The sequence below is a fragment of the Dama dama genome, chromosome 11 (genome assembly GCF_033118175.1).
Source record: "Dama dama isolate Ldn47 chromosome 11, ASM3311817v1, whole genome shotgun sequence".
NCBI lineage: Eukaryota > Metazoa > Chordata > Mammalia > Artiodactyla > Cervidae > Dama > Dama dama.
In genome coordinates this window covers 34,449,583-34,469,205 of record NC_083691.1, presented here as the reverse complement: position 1 = coordinate 34,469,205, position 19,623 = coordinate 34,449,583, and the positions used below count along the sequence as shown (strand labels likewise).

Here is a 19,623-nt window from a genome sequence, read left to right as displayed (position 1 = left end):
CCTACCGCCAGGACAGGGAGCCGGATGTTGTAGAAGAAGGGCTGCAGAACCACAGAGAAGTCCTCCCGTGTGTCGTACCGACCGGACTCCACCAGCTCGCGCATGCTGCTCTGTGGACACACCCGTGGGCATCTTCAGCACAGGCGCTCCAGGTACCCGTTAGTGCAAGGCTGGGGGTGATGGGCAGTGACCTTGTCCCCATCTCCCTCAACAGGTGGGCTAACTCAGTTCTTCTCTTGAGAACACAAACACACTTGATGACAAATCTCTTTCCAGGGAATTAGAAATGGGTTGTGTCTCCTTTTGGTTCTGGTTTTAAGTGGACCGCAAGTTCTGAAGGGCCAGCCAGAAGTCCCAAAAGGAGCAGAAACCTAGGAGAGACCTCCAGAGGGCCCCTAGGCTTGGGACCTGCAACACCCCCATTGGCTTGTGGCCTGCCTATTGGAGAGATGGGGGGTTGGAGGGGCAGCTGGGCATCTGGGGGACAGGGGAGGGGATGGCAGTTCCCTGGGGCACCCAGGGCTAGTCCCTTTGTCAGGCCAAGGGTTGGGGCTGAGCCAGCAAGACAGCTCAGCCATGAGGACGTTGTGAACCTGCCTGGGGTGCCTGAGATACCTCAGCCAGGAAGTGGCCTGGATGGTGATGTTGCCTCTCAAACTCTGAATAGCTCTTCCCTTCCCATGAGCCTCTCCAGGGGGGCTCTGGGCTGGCGTGCTGATTGAGGCGGAGGAGAGACCTTCTTGGTCTTACCTGGTAGGCTCGGGTGATGGACTCCAACTTGGCCAGCTCTTGGGAGCTCTCCCGCGGGGTCAGAACACAATTGCACAAAATGCTGCAAAAAGAGGGGAGACAGAAAGACCCAGAGCCAAAGCTGCTGTCAGGGTGGAGGTGGGGGAATGGCTCACTGGAGGCTCTGCTACACATGCTCAGGGGCAGGTTTCAGGCCTGACCCAGGGATGCACAAGGGGAGGATGTATGGATGGCACCCTCTCACATTAACAGAGTACTAAGTGTTGGACCACAGGCCCTGGGCCTTCAACAAAATACACTGAACAAATGCATTTAGGCAATGAGAAACCCATGTTTAGTGTTTAAAAACAAGTACAAATGCACGCTTTGGTGAGCCTCTGTTGCTCACGTCCCCAGACACCTCTGGAGTTCATACTAGTGCCCTGCTGTGTTCCCTTTTGTTTTATGATGAATTATTTCACACTCATAAAATCTACTGGATGTTAAAAAAGATCTCTCTACTCAAAACAGAGCCTGGTGCACAGTAAGACTTTAAAAAGCATTTATTAACTGAATAAATGGATGTGTAAGGCAGGAGGAACAATAAAACACACACCTGTGTACTTCTCACCCCACTTAAGAAACAAAACACTCCCAACTGGAAGTTCTGCATGTCCCTCCCCAGGTCACTTCTTCCCCGCAAAGGTAAGTAAACTTTGCTTTTGTTATGGTTTCACCATGTGTGGACACACCTGTATGTCACTCCTTCTCACAGGCTGGGCTGCACTGTCTCCCAAACACTAGTGTGTGTCCCAGTCCTGACCTCTGCCCGGCAACTTCCCCCATCACAGAGGTTCACTGGCACTCTGAGGTTAGGGAAGTGGGGGCCCTGACTTCGACCTCCCAGAAGGAGGTGATCCTGACAGAGACCCCTTTATAGATGCACACATGGACAGATAAAGTCCCAGAGACCCCAAGGAGTCCCCACCATGTGAACCAGATCAGCAAGTACCCGCCTACCTGGCCTGATGCACAGGACACTTGTCGGGGTTCCCCAAGAACACCTGCCGCATGACACTGGGGCTCATGAAGTCTACAAGGTTGACCAGCGCCCGGGGTACCTATGTGCAAGGCTCTAGGTGAGAGAGGGCCTGGGAAGCTTCTTTTACCAGGTGCCTTAGCACCTTGAGAAGTGGGACCGGGTTCCGGGGTCCCTGAGTGGAGTTCTGGGAGGTGTCAGCAAAAGGTGAGCACCTAGAGTCCTGCAGTCTGTGCCACCCACATGGGCAGCAGTGTGAATGGGCCTCCCAGAGTGGGCCAACATGGCAGTCTTGGGTCTAAATGCTGAGGGTTCAGCTCATAATGAATCTGCCTTCAATGCAGGAGACCTGGGTTTGACTCCTGGGTTGGGAAGATCCCTTGGAGAAGGAAATGGCAACCCACTCTAGCATTCTTGCCTGGGAAATCCCATGGACAGAGGAGCCTGGCAGGCTACAGTCCATGGATCGCAAAAGAATCAGATACGACTTAGCTCTGTTCAGCTATCAGTTAGCTTTCAATTTGGTGAGGTAGGCCCGTTTGCCAGGATATAAGCCCTTAATGGGTTCCCTCCAGCCTGGCCTGGACTAACTCTGCTGAGCAGGCTCAGGGTTGTGGCAAAACCAGAGAAGCATCTGGCTGTCCGAGCGCCCCTCCCAGGCAGCCAGAAAGTCTTGTCCATGCCAGGGGGTAGGGAGAGAACACGTTGGGTGCAGGACCAGAAGGGGGCCTGCCGTAGACACTTCTGCCACTCAGGGTGCAGTGCCCAGCCTGGGAGCCACCCAGCTGCCACCACCAGAGAATGTTGCCAGTACTGGTGAAGGGATGCTTAGTGCACACAATGCTTTCCCCTTCAAGCCTTGGAGCGGAGGGGGACCCTTGGAGCTGGTCCCAAATAGCATGAGGCTTCCTTGGGGGTACCCCCAAACTATGGAAGGGGCAGGAGCCCATGTCCTTGTCCAGCTCCTTGGGAAGGGGTGTTTTACCCTCTTCTCCCCACCAGGCTTGAGCAGTGTCCAGTTTGTGGGAGCCCCCACCCACCTCTCTATGTAGGATGTCCAAGGCATTGCGGAGATGGTCAAAAAAGTTGGCTGCAGAATAAAGATTCTGGAAGAGACAGGAGAGAGAAGAGAAGCTGGTTAGGGAGAGAGGGCAGTGGGAAGAACTGGGTTCTCCCCCAGGCCCCCAAGGACTCCAGCCCCAAGGACTCGTTCTCCCTTGGCCTCCAACCGTGACCAGTTCACGATGTCAGAATCTGAGATGAACAGTTGGGGACTTGCTGGGCCAGACAGAAGACTGCAACCTTCAGTTGGAGCTTTACTTCAGGAGTAGGACGTGTCAAGTCCCACTTCTAATTGCTTGGGGTTTACGGTTTCTTCTCTTTCTTTCAGGAATTGTAAGAGAGGGGAACAGAAGCCCTGTATATCTGCCATTTGCTGACTCTCACTACCTGGGACAGGGAGGTGGGGCCAGAAATTTGAGGGGCTGGGGAAAGAAGTGTGTGTGTGTACATGTGCACATGTGTGAATTGTGTGTGCATTTACACACACACAGGTATCCTTGGACAATCCTGAGGTTAATTCTAGGGATTGTTCTCAAAGAGGATCTCCAGGGCCCACAGGTCAAAGTCAAGAGCAATGAGTAGGTCTGACCAGCCGCCATTACCGAGTCCGTGCAGTAGTCACATAAATCACTGCCTCCAATCAACACCGTGATGACCTTCCAGTCCTCATGGAAATTTACTCTCTGTACAGAGGGAGGAAAATACTTGATGATTTCCAATAAACCAAAAAACAACACAGCTCTAGGAAATCCATTCAAACCTCTAAAACTTCCTTGCCCTTTTGAAATAACAGGATCAGAACCTCAGAGCTGACAGCACTTCAGAGATTTATTTATAGACCACAGATTCTTAGCATCAGGAAGGACTTTCAGGGTCACTGTGATCAGCGACAAACCTCCCTCTGGTTGACGTAATCTCCTCCAGGCGGCCTTCGACAGGGGCTGCCCCCTCTGCCACTTGAATGTCTCTAGGGACCGGGGGCTCACTGTTTTCATGGCCAACAATTCCATTTGGGGATTTTACTGGGCTAGCAAGCTAGTATTTAAAGATAATCATAAATCTGACTTACATGGTCGGATTTCATCTTCTGTATCAGAGTCTGGACTTGGCTTACAAGTTCCCTGAGGAGGAGAGGAAATCAGTCCCATTGAGGAAGAGCCCCTGAATCTTTCATCCCTAAATGGCCTGAACTGGAGGCTTCCATGGCATTCACCCCACCCCTGACCCCCCACCCTCTAACATGAGCTGGCAGAGACCCTGAGGCTCAGGGACAAGAAGCTACTTGCCTCTTCTGGAGAAGTTATTACAACAAATAACCCTTCACAGAACTAGCTGTGTGTTTGTCCTCAGCCTCTATAGTCAAGGATACTGCCAATTATATTTGTTATGCATGGTGTCCTTTCTAGGACTCCACGTGCAAAGTGTCTTTAACAATTCCGTGCAGGAAACTGTTCATCTCCTTTAAAGGACTGGTATAGACTCTGAAATTAGATCTAGGAAAGTTTTTGCATGCTTCCTCTTTTACCTTGGCTGCCAGGAAGCTGAGCATTTGATGCTCAAGTACAATAGTTAAAAGTCTCATATTGACACAGCTGCTTCTTCCCCTCTTCCCCCCACCAGTGGCTGATTTTTCTTCGGTATATGTTAGTTGTGTCATTTTTGGTAATGACACAACTTAGCTAAATGCTTCTCTTAGAAAGAGGTCATAGCAACCCACTCCAATATTCTTGCCTGAAGAACCCCATGGACAGGGGGAGCCTGGCGGGCTACAGTCCATAGGGTCACAAAGAGCCAGAGGACACGACTGAAGTGACTGAGCACACATGCATAGAAAGAGGTGGGGCATTAAACATACACGCTACACATACCTGGGTTTATAATCCACGGAAAGACTATCCCTCAGGCACCCTCAGCTCCTCACTAGTTTGGCCCCTGTTTTAGTGTGAGATGGAGCCACAGACCAGAGGTCTCCTGGCACCTGGAGGTGGGTCCATGTGTACCACCATCTTGGCTGTTTCTATTACCAAGAAGGGTCTTCCCAGGCTGGGCCAGGAGTGAGGAGACCCAGGTGGCTGAAGCCTCTAGGAGTGGGGTGTGGGAGGAGGGGTCTCCTTGGAGGTCAGCTTGGGGGGCTGAGTGGTTGGCTCCAGCTGCCTCTAGCTTCTCAACTGCATTTCCTGCAGCCCCACAATGGGCATAAGGACAGGACATGACTCGCCACTCCTCTAAGCAGCTCCTTTAAGCAGCCTCTAATGTGGAGACTCTGTATTACCCATCCATTTGGTTGATACTCCCTGATCTATGGGGGCAACTGCCACTCATGAGGCACTGGAGAGAATGCCATTATGCCATGGTAAGTTTTAAAAACGATATGGTGGGTCAGGTAGTCGGAAGATTAGGCCATGCTGCACAGGAAAGCAAGACCAAGTCCAGGCTCCAGGATCATGGTCTCTGTCCAAGATCCAGCCATCCAGCCTCCCTGCAGTCACAGAGGCAACCAGCGAAGAGAACGGCCAAGAGATTCTCAAATCATTGCCGTAAATAAAGGTCCCCTGTGCACACAGAGGTCAGAATTACAGCCTTAAAGGGAATGATGTGCCTCCCACTCCCTGCCCAACAGCCCCCTCCCCCTCAAAATGCATACTCAGCCTTAGCTCCAGGAACAGCTTGATTGAGGAATGCATTTGTCTCATTGGCATCTCCTGTGCCCACCGCATAGCCTGTGAGATTCCCATTGAACTTCCGAAGGATATCTGGAAGAGAAGGGGGTGCACAGGACACAGAGAGCTTAGGATGGGAGGTGGAGTATGCCCCAGAAAGGAGATGAGGCCTCAGACTTGATGACAGGCTGAGCCAAGGCAGCAAGAGCCTCTCAGCTTTTCTTTTCTTTCTTTATACTTTCAGCCATACTCACTGGCTCATCTATCTCCATACCCTTTGGGCTGGGTGAAGAGATCTGAGGCTCAGGGTGTTTGGTAACTTGGGCCAGGTCACCTGGCCAGCATACAGAAGGGCCAGGGCTTGAACTTAGTTTTTTCCATCCCCTTCAATGGCCTGTCCACAGGTCTCTCCTCTCATTTCAATGGCAGTCCCTAAGGAAGATGTCATTTCTCCCTTTCTTAGCCGAGAGGCACTTTCAGGAAGTCTGGGCATCAGATGGACCCAGTGGACAGACTCAAGACACTGGTGGTTACTTACTCGGTAAGGTGGTCACGTTCTCCAGGGAGCTGTCCCCTCCTGAGCTGTAGAAAGTGAGCAGGTCAGTGAGAGAGACTGAATCAATGTACAGGCTTTATAGAAAAGGGCCCCCATCTTTTAAAGACACCCACACCATCAGCATCTGTCAGATGCCCCAGAGCCACCTCTTTGTGTTTGACGGATTCTGAAAAAATGTGAATTCCCCAAGAGGCTGGATCCTCCAAATCCAGGATTTGAAGGTGAAATCTGAGGGCTGTTTTTTCCTTCTGCAAGTCAGGAGGGCGCATACTTAGCTGATTCTATACCATGCACCCAGCCATGCTCTACATTAGTTATCTCATATCTCCAAACAAGCTTGGGATGTAGATGAATTATCTCCATTTTACAGAGTAGGAAGCTGAGGCACACAGGGATTAATCAACTTTCTATGGAAACTTAAAACCAAAAAGGTAACTAAAAACCAGCTTGAACTGGAAACCTTTAGAAAATGGATAAGCTCTTCTCTGCCCAGTGGTCAGGTAAATTCCACTGGAAGGTTCAGGGGATGTCATCTCACTGCCTTTCAACACCCGATCTAATTTCATATAATCTAGTTTTTTGGCCCTCAATCTAACTTCAAGACACACTCAAAGTGTCAGTTTCTTTCATGCATTTAAACTGAACACATGTGGGAGGCAAGGGGAGAAGTATTTCTGTTTTAATGAAGTCCACTGTTCAGATGTACTATATTTACTGTTATTTTTCTTCTGTGACTCCCTCCTCCATCCCCGTATATTATTACAGGCCAAGAGGTTTCAGAGAATACAGTGTTAGCATTCAGTGTAGACTTCGAAGGACAGGCCATGAATCAAAGTTATGGCTGTTCTTCATTCAAGAGAAGGCTTGGAATGAAATTGATTGTTTTTCACTAGGGTGGGGTCAAGGGCTTAAGTCAAAGGGTCAAGATCCTCAAAAGGTGGAGAGAAAAAGTAGCCAGGTACACTCTACCCTTCTGTTCTCACTCAGGTATCTCTCTCGCACCTCTCATTCAGTGTCTGAACTGAACATGGCCTTTGGTTGGACACTGCTTTTAAAGCTTCTGATCCTTTCCCAACTCTGCATGAAGCTACTACTTTAGCTGCTTCCTGAGCCTGCCTTCTTTGGACCAAAAGCACTTCATCATAACACTTTTCACTTGGCAGGAAATGACAAAGACTTATACCTACTCCCATCACTGTCTTCTAACCCTGCCTCCTTTCCTCCTTCTAGAAACATATAAAAGCTAAAAAATTATAAACACAGAAACATATATAAATGCATACACATCAAGTATGTTCTATTGCAATTTCTTATCTAAAACTATCTTTGTTCTACAAGTGTGGTAGCTGATTAAGACAATAGGCTACAGAAACCTCTCAGAGCCCCTTTCCAGGAGAAAAGAGAGAATTATACAAATAAATATGGAGAAACAAAAATATGAAAACCCTTGTTTTGATCAGAACTATGGGAAACATGAAAGAAAACAGACCCACATGAAACAGCTAGTTTAGACAAGACCCTTCAGATGAATGGAATTCATATTACTCCATAAGCTCAAAGAATGGGTTTTGTTCCAGAGTCACTCACAGTATGCAGAGAAATGCAAAACTGATGCTTGATAACATTTATCAAAGGAGTTTCTATAATGTGAGACTGAACTCCTAATTAATAAGACAAGGAAATGCTTTTTTTTTATAAATAAATTTTATTTTGGTCCTTTGAATGAGCAATCAAGCCAACATTTCAAATGAAGGAAAGGCAATTCTCTAAAGACCTCCAGATTTGGCACACTAGTAAGCTAGCCAGAGCTGGGGCCTTTCACTGCTATGTGATTCTTACAGGCCAAGGGGCCTTGGAAATGTTCACAGCCTAACCTCTTCCTGCAAGGCCTGCTATAGCTACCCATCTACCAAGAACTCTTCTCCCTAGTCTGACTCCGTGAGGTCCACTCCCTCCACTTTGTTTCCTTGGAGAAAGAGGCTCAAATTGCATTCTTAGTTTACCTAGAATCATTAATTTCCTATTCAGAAGCTTTAATGGCTTCAGAAAATTGCTTTTTCTCAGCTTGGTCTACTACATGAACATTTCCCAAGAGACGCTAACAGGTACTCTGAACAAAAAAAGTGTTCTGGGGTTAAGGGAAATATTGGATTAAACAGACAGAATTTAAATAGATTTCTTCATTGTCGGGCTTCTCAGAGCCTTTAATACGCTTATAGGCATGTGAATTTCCCAGAGGAAGGATATAGTAGGAAAAATTTCCCCCAAAACAAAGATTGGGGCTAGTGTTCTATGGAACACACTTTGGGAAACATTACACATTTTATGAAGAGTCAAACTATCTCTTAGACTCTGACCAAGTACCTCTGCTTTTAACGCATGTGGGTTTTGGGGTAGGTCTTTGAAACACTTAGAATAAAGGGTTTAAAGCGACAGGAGCCATTGACTATATGAAGCCTTGAAAACGGAACCAGCAGATTAAAACATCAGGCCTTACTAGACCTCACTCATAGGAAGAAACATCAGTGGCTGGATTTTTTTCACTGTTGCACAGAGAAACGTTCAGCGGAAGATGGCCTATCTGTATCTGAATCCTTGGAATCTGCGCAGTAACTGTGAAGTTAGGTCACCTTGCTCCCCTGACCACACCAGGGGTAGCTCATCCGTCAACTGCTGGCTGGCCTGTCTTATTTGTTTTCCCACACGAGGATGCGACAATACTGCCTCCTTCTTTAGCTCAGACCAAGTAAAGCTGCCCCTACCTCATGTTTTTTCGACTATAATACCCTCCACTTTCCTGCTCCTCCTTTTGGTTTGTTTTTCTCCTGCAGCCTCAGTAACACTTGGGACCCAGTGGGCAAGAGGCAACCTTGACTTTGCTCCTCAGAGACCCCCTGCCTGAAAGTGTATGGGACCTCGCACTGGGAGGCCTTTTGCTCAGCTCTCGCTAGGTGATGTCCCCACACTACCCACACCTGCGTCCTCTCTGTGGGTGGCTCCTGGCTGAGTGAGGATGCCCCTCATCCAGGAAGAACTTTCTCTCTGGGATGGTCCTCAGGGCCGTCATCAGCCACACACCGTCCCCTCTAGCTTCCTTGAAAGAAACATTTCACATTTGTTTCTCTCTGCAGGAAAGGGAGGGGCAGCACTGGGCTACCCCACTTTTCATCAGCGCTCTGCCCTCTCCTGGCAGAGTCCTGAGTTCGCCACCAATGACTTCGAAGGGCTCATAAACATGAACTTTATTAGGAAAGAAAGACACAAATACTCCCGTGCAACCACTCTCCTGACATGCCTTAAGCTATCCTACTTCCTGTCTGGAATACTCTTCTTACCTACCAAACTGCTAACATGTCAAGGCATAACGGGGTACCACCTTCTCTGGGAAGCCCTCCTCTCCCAGCTGGCAGGATTGAGTATCCCCTCTTCTATATTCCTGTAGCATCAGGCACTTGCCAACTGAGCATAAGGCTTAGCCTGTGCTTCCCATACTACCCTCTACCACTCCCCCCATTATGCAGGCACAAGTGAGGGGCCATGGAATGCCTATTGGTTGGGGTTTTTGTCTCGGCTGATTCCACCTAAAGTGGGTGCCGCATTTCAGAACTTTCTGTACAGATGTATGCATATACATAAAGGCAGAGGTGTGGCTACACAATGTGAATAAGCAACATGAACAAACACAGACAGACAGTAAACAAGAAACATAGGAACAACCACATGGGCACATATACATGCAAACAGGCAGGTGAAGACTCAGAGATCTGGTGCTTTTCTGGTGCATTTCATGTTGAATTTGTTGACCCAGAAGTCTGATAAGAACCTCGGTTTGCTTCTTCTGCACAATTAAAAGAAAAGAGTTATCAAAGAAAAATATCCTCTCCACTCATCAAATTGTTCCATTTTTCCAGAAATAAGATAGGTTTTCCTTCTGAAAGCCCCCTCCAGACCTGGTCCTTGCTCTTTGGTATTTATGCATTTTACAGGAGACACATCCCTGCTCCATCTCTTGAGGTTGGGGGCGGGGGAGCAGTGAGCATGGGGTGGGAGGGGGTCACGGGTTAACATTACCTATACGACAGCCCCCGGTACTGAGTGGTGACATCAGAAAGGTCATCTGGTTTGGAGCCAATTCCATTGCCGGCCTTTGAAAACATATCCAAATATCAAAATCCATGGGAAAATCAGCAAGTCAGAGAAAAGGGAGGCTGCGTACGTGCAGGGCTTCTCAAGGTGTTCCCCGTGAGTGCATTGCAGCAAGCGCAGAGCATCACCCTGGGGGGCGGGGGGTGGCGGGGTCAGAATTCCTGGGCTTGCTGTTTTTCCAGCTGCGTGCCTTCCCCAGATCTCAGCTGCTTCCTTACAGACCTGAGCCCATGCCCTGCTTATCTCACAGGATTGTTTTGTTTGACCAAATTGGGTCATTGCAAAATCAGTTTTGAAGCCTTTAAAGTGCTTTACGAACGTGAGATTCAACACCAGTAGCAGCATTCTACTCCTAAGTTCTTGACGTGCATGAAGAAAGAGCCTACAGATCTGCAGTGGACAGATTTCTCATGCATTTCACAGTTCTCTTTCCCTTGGGGACATTCTGTAAGGCAATCTCATGGCTTCAGAAGTGCTGCCAGAAAGTGGTGCTCTGGGATGATACCATGGCCCTATTTCTTGGAACTTAAGAGCATAACTTACCATAACTACAGAGTCTTTCCTGCTTTGCGGCGGATGCAAAGAGGAAACAGATGTGAGGGTTGGAGCTGCTTGTAAAGTATAATCCAAGGGGAAAGCACCCTCACGGAAGGTTTAGAAGATTTTTTGAGTCAAAAATGACATTATTTTTTACAGTTGTTCAAAAGTGATGCTAAGTGTTCATAACCTCTACTGCCTGAGGCAGTTCAGCTCACTCCTGAAGGATTCCTGCTTACATACCTGACTGAGAACGTGACTGCAAAATCAAACCCTCGTCCTGCTCTCAGCCTGATGGAGTCAGGACAGAGGGGTGGGAGAGCGCAGAGGCCAGGAGCACAGGCCTTGGAGCTAGGAGGACGGGGACCTGGAGCTGACACAGTCACCCCCACCCTGCAAGGACGGGGCCCAAGAGTCCTTACGGTCAGAGAATCCCCCAGAGCGGCCACAACTTGGATGTCTGCAGGTCTCAGGGTGTGCACTGGAAAGATAGACAGACACACACTTGAGTCTGTGGGGAGGAAGCTACCATCAGAGTCCAGTGCTACTTGCTTTCAGTAAGACCAGGCACATGACCCGCGTGTGTGTTTGGGCCGTGTAGGACTGAGCATCTGTGGTTCTGTGGAGGCAGAGGGCAGGGGAAAACAGCTTCCCCATCAGAGACACAACCAATCAACTTGGACCTACCGGGAGGGAGAGGTGTTGAGAGAGGGTGGGAGGAGGAAGGAGAGGGCAGGATGCTTGGGCACCATGGGATCCCAGCACTTTGGTGCCAGCAGTCACATGGGATACCAGCTGTGACTGGAGGACACGACCAGATGGGCACTGGCCCATAGAGAGGAGGTCACAGTCTGATGCATGGCCCCTTTCGAGCTGGGTTCTGGATTTCCAAGACTCTGAGGAATAATCACATTGGGCCTTTTCCTGCCCCCAGGTGTCTTCTGAAGACTGCTGAGAACTTTCCAGGCGGCAGCAGTGACTGCAGAGCCTGGGGCCACAGAGGGACCCACAGAGCTGGCTCCCTGTGGCGACTCCCTAGCGGGCACCGTACACCCTGGTTCTGGGCCTTGGTGAGGTCACACCCCAGGCTGGGCCACTGAAGGCAGCTCTCCTGTGGCTCCCCGACATGTGCTCCTGTTAGTGGGAGGAACAGGGGGGACCCCGCCTGCTCTGGGTTCTGCTGGGTCAGACTCTGCTACAGACGAGGGGGCTTCTCCTAGGCAGCCACCCAGACGGGAAGCAAGCACTGGCCATTCGCTGACTTCTTGTAGAGGGGCCCAGGGTCCTGGTGTGCCAGCGGGAGCTTACCTGAGGTGGGTGGCGAAGCAGAAGGGGCTCTGTCACTGCAGAGCAGCTGGCTCCCCTGATCCTAGGAATGCAGAATAGATCCCAGGGTTGCCAGGGGCCAGAGAAGCTGGCTGGGCATCAGACTCACCCAAGAGCTTTAATGAATGCAGATTCCTGGGCCCCACCCAGGGGAGGGCCTAGTGGGACATCTGAAGAAGGTGCCCCAGGTGATTCTGAGTGTCAGGCCAGGCTCCCTCTGTTAACCTAGTTCTCCCACACCACCCCTACCATCCAATGCCAAAATTGACATCAACAAGATAAGCCCAGCCCACTGCAAACACACCCTTCCCATCCCCTCCCCACTTCTGCAGCAGATTTATAAGGGATGGTTCTCTTCACTTATGTCTAAAGAGGCTGAGAATTGACCGGCTGGCCCCCTGTCTGAACTGTTACCAATAGTGGGTACTTTGCCCTCCCCACTGTCTGAAGGTATAGGTGAATGGACTTTATAGAAGAGTGTGAATACCCCCCAACTGTCCATCAGGAATGCTCACCACATTCCCATTGCCTCGCAGAACTGGTGCCTGCTAGGGGCTGCCCACTACACTGGTGGCTGAGCTGGAAGGAAGCAACAAGTACATACCTGCACGAGGTTCTTGTAGGTGCTCAGAAATGGCCGGGCCTGTGAGAAGAGGGTGGCGAACCACCGCAGCAAGTCAACTTGCCTCCTGCTCTGCTCCCACATGCAGAAATACCTTCCAGGTGCCCAAGTCCCTGCCCTGCAGGGTGACCGCTGGGCCCCCTCCCAGGATGCACCCAGCCTTCTTTGCAACCCCCTTAACCAACCACAATAAACCCTGCAGGGCTCCCAGGAACAAGCACCTCTGCACTTTGCCTCTCATCCAGCTGGCCGGGGTAGCTAGGTCACCTCTCTTTCCCCACCCTGCCCCTTTCTAGCAGAGTCCCACTGTCTGCTAATACAAGCCCAGGTCCTGAACGCCTAGCCCGCTTTCCCACCCCTGCCACTCCCGCCCTGTAGTAGCCTAGGTGCCTCACACCCAGACAAGAAAAGCCAAGCGCTTTGAGGTTCCATCCCCTGAAGCCCCTACTCAGGTTCCTGTCCCAAACCTGGGACCCCTCTGGGAATCCAGAGGAAGAAACTGATAGACGTGAGGGAGCAGCTGCAAAGGTCCAAGAAGCTTTCTGACAATCTGTGAGTGAACAGGGAGATCTGCTTTGCCTTCCTGGTGAATGTCTGCTTTCTTATCTCTGGCTTCCAGTGGACCTCCCCACCCGCACCCCCACTTCCATCCTAGAAGATATTATTCCAGGTCTCAGCCCCTCACTCTTTCATCCTGCCATGGGGACTACATGGAGATGTCCCATCCTGCCCTTAATGTCCTCCCAGCCTCAGATTCAACATGAGGGCTGGACGGTACTACCACCCTCCTCCTCCCAGCTGGAAAGAGGCCTGGGTGCAGACTTGTGTGAGGGCTCGTGGGGACAGTGAGAGATAGAGGTGAGATCTAGGGCCTCCTGGCCACTGTCTGTCACCCTTCACAGTCCAATCAGATGGGGCATTGTGGATGGTTAACTGCAGTATGGATTGGGAGGGTAGGGGAACAGAGCTGGGGGTGTGGATGGGAACCTGGGATGAAAGGAACTGAGAAACCTGAATGAAAGTTTCGAAAGGATGCAAAAGAGGCTTTAGGTAGACCCCTGGCAAGGCTGTGCTCTTCACTCTACCTGGTCTGGACATGTGATATTGATCTTGTCTTCAAAATTATGCTGTCTTGTCTTCTGGCCGACAGGTTGCAACTAAACCAAGAAGCAGGAAGATGGGGAGTGATAAACAGGTGGCAAGACTGGAGACGTCAGGAGGCAGGGCTGGGGAAGGGAGGGAGGGACAGAGGGGTTGAGGTTTATCATCAGTGCTGCGTGGGGAATCTCACAGCCTGAGTGATGGGTCTCTGAAGTCCTCTGAACACTTTTCGGAATCTTTTAATATCAGAGGAAGCATAATTTTCCCTATCTCGGTCATCTTACCATGTTGTTCCACAGGGCACTGGCTGCGTGGGCATGAGCCTTGCTACTGAAGTGAAAACAGTCAGGAGCAAAGTAAGAGTTGTCAGGCAGCCCCTCCTGGTCATAGGACAGAACAGAGGGGCCGTGTCATAGGAACACCAGTGGTGTTCAGAAAAAGCTGGGCACTACCTGTGGCTCCCACTTATCCATGAGGCTTTACCGGGGTCTTGGGCATGTCCACTTTTTCGAAGAACGGCTGCACGACCACTGTAAAATCTTCCCTGGTGTCGTAACGCCCACTCTCGACCAGCTGGTGAGTCCCCTCCTGCAGGAGGAAGGGAGTCAGGGGTCAGGGGGCTCTCTGCACCTGTCTGGTCTTTGTGTGGACTTTTTCTCCACCAGAGAATTAAACACAATCTGACCTTTGAGTGAAATCAATCTGCAGCAAAATCCCTACTGATCAGGAGCCAGCTAGTTATGTTGCAGATCAGACTTCATCTCACGCCCTGCCCCCAACCTCAGCTGCCATTGCATCTATTTGACCCAGGTTGGGAAAAACGAAAAACCTAAGTCCATCAGTTTGATCCTCTTTTAAAGATTCTGATTAAAGACTAGGGTGGCGGTAGAGTGAGTATGAATTTGATTTAATGACTTTGGGGGATTATCCTTACATTTATTTCTGTCCTACATTGGTTCAGGAAATCAAAGGTGAACTAACAATCACATTTAATGTCCATCTGTATCACTCATGCATGCAGTGTGTGTGAGCATGAGTGTTCCTCTCCACGCACCCTTGAAGTGCTCAGATCTACCTAGGAGGTAGCAGAGCTGTTACTATCATAGCTTATACCTAGACTCAGTTCCAGAAGGACCAGTCACCCTAATTCTGGCTCCCACTTCTGCCACACTCTGCCATTTCAGTGCTTGCTGTTGTTTCCATCATTCGGAGCCAGGACCCGGTCTGGAGGGGGAAGTCAGGCTTCCACAGCCAGAACATTAGTGCAGTCACTTCAGAAGACACCAGGACACCTGTTTTCCACAGTCAGCCAGTCCCCAGGCTGGGAATATGTCAGCTCTGACCTCCAGGGGGAGACTCTTCCAGTTACAGACAGAGCCTTGAGGCAGGCAGAAGGTACGATACCACTAACTAGCTGTGTGACTTTCAGCAAGCTGCTTTCCCCCTCTGGACCTGTATTTCCTCATCTGTAAGTGGAGGATGTTCACTGAGGCCTGGACCATCCCTTAAATTCTTTTAAATGCTGCTAGGGCCTCTGTGAATCAGCCACAATGGCTCAGAGTGGAGGCCTCCCCGCCCCCGCCACCCCAACTTTTCAGAAATGGTGTAAATAGTGTGGAGAAGGCCTGGCACATGGTGGTAATAATTAACAGCAATGATCATCTTCAAGGAGAGGGGAACAGGAAGTAGAGAGTCAGAGGATTCAGAGAGGGGACATGATGGCCTCATGGGGCCAAGCTGTGAGCTCGTCTGGGACGCTACAGCAGGATCTCAGTGGTCACCAAGAGCAGACCTGGGAATAGCTGGCTAATCTAGAGAGGTTGTGAAGACCATTTAAGGGAACCGTTCTCCTTCTCTTTGGTTCTCTGAACCCACTCCATCATGTGAAGAAGAGCCCGCCTCACACTGTAGGTGAGAAGCCCAGATGCTGTCTCTCCCAACATCCCCCCCACACACCCGTGGGTCCCCCAGTAGATGTGTGGGGGCTCCTGCCTCAGGCTTTGGTTTGGAAGCTAGAGATTGAAAGATGGAGGGACAGCACAGAGTCTATTTTGCTGAGGGTGCATCTAGTTTCTAGAAACAGCAGTGATAGTGGTGTCTATGGGGACTCCATCAAACTAGTTGTTTGGCCTGATTTTATTCTTATGGCATGGCCCCAGAACTCCATGACTCTTCAATTTCTGGTGGCTTGGCCTCTGAGCTTAGTTCTTCCAGATAGTCTGCTTAAATAGTACATCTGGGGCTTCCCTGGTGACTCAGTGGTAAAGAATCCACCTGCCGATGCAGGAGACACGGGTTTCATCCCTGATCCAGGAAGATCCCACATGACAAGGGACAACTAAGCCCATGTGCCACAATTATTCAGCCGCTGGTCTGGAGCCTGGGAACCACACAACTGAGCCCTTATGCCACATCTACTGAAGCCCGAGTGCCTAGAGCCCAAGCTCCATAACAAAAGAAGCCACGGCAATGAGAAGCCAGAGCATCTCAACTAGAGAGTAGCCCCCGCCCTCCGCAACTAGAGGAAATCCTGTGCAGCAACAAAGACCCTGCACAGCCAAAAATAAATCAAGTTATAGAAAATAATATGTCTGATACAATAATAAACAAGAAACCAACCAGAATTGCTTAAGCGCTTGTGCTCTGCACCCAAACCCCACCTGCAAAAGGGTTGCTTTCACAGCCACAACCTTGGCTGCCTTCCCTTGCCTGGTGAGGGCCACGACTTCCTCAGCAGACACAAAGGAACAGAGGGAAGTGCACTGAGGACTCACCCAAGGGGCCGGGCAATGGCCTCTAAGAACGACACACAGGTCACTGCCCTGAGCCCAGACACCACTCATGGATAAGGCTGCTCTGAAAGAGGCTGCCAGGAGGGGTTCTGCTCCAAGGGGTCCATGGGCTTGAAGGATTGATCCACCCTGGAAGCTTTCTGCATCCCACCCACTCTGGAAGAGTTGGAAGGTGACCATTGTTCTCAAGTGATTGGATGATTATTTGGGACAAAACTCAAGAGAGTTTGCTGCTCTGGTCAAAGATTTGATGGAGAAAAGCCTCAAAGGGACAGCCCACAGGATGCTGGGAGAGCATCAGCTTTCTCCCTGTGCACCCCAGTAACACCCAATAACACCTGCTCCCCCTGGGCAGGGAGGGCAGAGGGAGTATGTGTTATCACACTGAATCCTCCAGATTCTACCTCATACCCATTCTCCATGGACAATTGGAAATACTTATTTTGGTATAAGGCCAGGAACTGAGATTTGGTCATGTGTGTTGAGTGACTTGGCTCTGTAAAACTTGATTCAAATAAACTGAATCTGCTGCCTTGCGGGGGAGGGGGGCGGTCTTTATATCTGCAAACTGGTCAGTGGTAATGTCACACGCAGTCGAGGTTGAAATAATCTAAGTGTCTGTTCCTTTTCTAACCAGAACCATGAACCACACAGCAGTTCCCAGCTTACCTGATACTGCTTATTCACTTCGACGAGGGAGGCAAGTTCTGTCGCATTATCATCATACTTCAAGACACAGGGACACAGATTCCTGCAGACCAAACCACAGAGGTGCTCACGCACCAGCACCACCGTGTGAGAGCATGACACAGGAACACTGGCTTGAGATTCAGAATATATTTAACTCAGAGGTACCAGATGCCTGTGCTAAGCAGGGGGCGGTGGGGGGAGCTCTGGCTGGCTAACCTGCCAACTGCACCAGCTGAAACCTAAGAAAATTTCCCAGACCTGGATTTGCTCATGAAAATGAAATAGTTATGTCTTCTGACACCTGCAGGAGTGACTTTTATGAAGCCAAGTTACCAGATTAATGTCTGAGAACAGTGTAGTAGAGATAAGGCATGCCTCCTTTTAAATAACAGTGACAACAACAATAATAATGATAACACATACTGAATGTTTACTGTGCTGAGAGTTTTATTAACTTGCTGAGTCCTCTTAGCTATTCTAGAAGCTGTCTTTTCATTGCCCCCATTTTATAGATGAGTAAACTAAGGTTCTGCATGGTTTAGTAGTTTCTCAAGTTCAAGTGGATGCTGAGTGTGGGAGCCAGGACTTGAACTCAAGTCTCTCTGGTCTCAACCTGAGCTCTCAACCCCTGTTGGCTGCTTCTGTCCTGACTAGCCATCTCACAAATCTGGGCTTATGGTCCATAGGCAGGAGACAATAATAGTGAGGATGGCTCAATGCAGATTCAGCACCACCAAGGAAAGCACAGCCACTGAGATAGGACAGTGGACAGGTGGCAGAATGAGGTGACCCTGAGCCTTCCTAATCCCGCCATCAGCAACTTGGCCATTCCAGGTCAGACAAATGCCAACTCTGAACCTTCAGCTTTAATCATCTAGAAACCTTGTAGTGATGGGCAGCCAGAGACGTTTAGGTGAGGTGCTCTGAAATGGAATAAAAACGCTGAACTCTCTCCATCCCCTCCCCCGCCCCATGTGCCCCAGTGACTGGAGAAAGTGGGAGCCAGGGGATGAGTCAGCAGCCAAAAATAGCCCGCCTGACACCAGCTGCGCTAATAGGCATGTGTCACCGGGCAGCCGTCCTCCCACTGTTCACAGCATCCTCGGGCCTTCCCCAGGGGACCCATGCAGTCTAGGCCCCCGGGGGCACTTTGGCATGCATCCTCAGGGAACAGCCAAGATACCCCTTCATTTCCAAGAGCAGATCTGGCCCTTGTGAATTATTCATTCAGTCATTCAGCAAACAACCACGGAGCCCTGACTCTGCACTGGCAGTGACTCAGACAGAGTTCAGGGCTGAGGAGGGAGAGGCACTCAGGGTCATTACCACGTGATGTGCTTAGGCCTACGGTGGAGGCCTGTAGAGAGCTTGGGAGGGAAGAAGGGGGTGGGGGGCACAGCCACTGTGATCTGGGCTAACAGGCCAGAGGAGACCTTGCAGGCAGGAACGGCTCACGCTTGGGGCAGAAGGATGTCTTACTCCCTAGGGTCACATGCAACATGGGCAGGGGAGCCATCTTCAGCTCTGGAGGCTGGGGATGAAGGTGGCCTCTCGAGGCAAGAGTTCTTTGTCCTCTACCATGCTGATTCTGACCTGACCACCCTGTCTTCTAGAAAGTGACCACAGCTGTACCTTTGTGAATGTTCAGCCCGGGGCACCCATGCTGAACAGAGGCTCCTCTATCCGGGAGCTGGGCCTCTGGGAGGGAGCGGGGAAGTTCTGGACACTGAGAAAGATGTGGCCCTAGTGAGCCTGGCCCACAAAGGCTCATTCACCCTTCATACTTTACACTTCCCTGAAGGACTGAAGAGTGTCCTGAGCTGTCATGGCAAAAGACGTACATTGGGTGGCAAATGCATGTCCTCTGAGGGCATAGGAGCCTGGACTGGGGTCACAATGCCCTGGGGGGTCTCCTACAGGAGGCTTTGTCAGGTTTGACCAGGGGGTCTCAGCACTCCTCACACTCCTGCCCTTGGCTTTTCTCACCAGCCAGAGTCACTCTCTGCTAAGGGTCCCATGGGCCCTTTAGGGAACAGGTGGAGAACACACAACTCACCGGAGGATGAGCCTCGGGCAGCTGACATTCTTATCCTGGTACAGCTGCCTCAGGTTGATGATCTCTAGCACCTTGACCAGGTTCACAAAGGCCCGAGGCACCTGAGCAAAGGCAAGATCATCCCCAAGAGGGTCAAGGCTGGGCAGCGCCAGCCTCTCCCCCAGGTCTGGGGCCCGTGCCTCCTGCTGGGTGTCAGGTCTGCGGCCTTTCACCTGGGCACCCCCCCCACATCCATCATCCCTGTCTCCTCCTTTCTGCTGCTTGCTGTTAACACGCGTGTGTTCAGGCTCCTGGGCCCAGGACGGAC

At 50.5% G+C, this 19,623-nt stretch overlaps 1 protein-coding gene across 1 annotated transcript in view; it reads right to left on the bottom strand.

Moving 5' to 3' along the window:
- PLB1 (phospholipase B1) overlaps positions 1-19,623 on the bottom strand; it is a 119,222-nt gene that overhangs the window by 34,381 nt on the left and 65,218 nt on the right. Inside the window, exons 25-41 of the mRNA XM_061155074.1 lie at positions 19,317-19,417; positions 17,240-17,321; positions 14,262-14,366; positions 14,063-14,158; positions 13,763-13,834; positions 12,660-12,698; positions 12,038-12,098; positions 11,152-11,210; positions 10,118-10,191; positions 6,029-6,072; positions 5,475-5,583; positions 3,900-3,951; positions 3,433-3,513; positions 2,809-2,874; positions 1,750-1,850; positions 751-832; positions 6-110 (exon numbers count right to left, since the gene is read on the bottom strand). Of these exons, the coding sequence (XP_061011057.1) occupies positions 6-110; positions 751-832; positions 1,750-1,850; positions 2,809-2,874; positions 3,433-3,513; positions 3,900-3,951; positions 5,475-5,583; positions 6,029-6,072; positions 10,118-10,191; positions 11,152-11,210; positions 12,038-12,098; positions 12,660-12,698; positions 13,763-13,834; positions 14,063-14,158; positions 14,262-14,366; positions 17,240-17,321; positions 19,317-19,417 (1,329 nt within the window). The remainder of the gene's footprint in view (positions 1-5; positions 111-750; positions 833-1,749; positions 1,851-2,808; positions 2,875-3,432; positions 3,514-3,899; positions 3,952-5,474; positions 5,584-6,028; positions 6,073-10,117; positions 10,192-11,151; positions 11,211-12,037; positions 12,099-12,659; positions 12,699-13,762; positions 13,835-14,062; positions 14,159-14,261; positions 14,367-17,239; positions 17,322-19,316; positions 19,418-19,623) is intronic.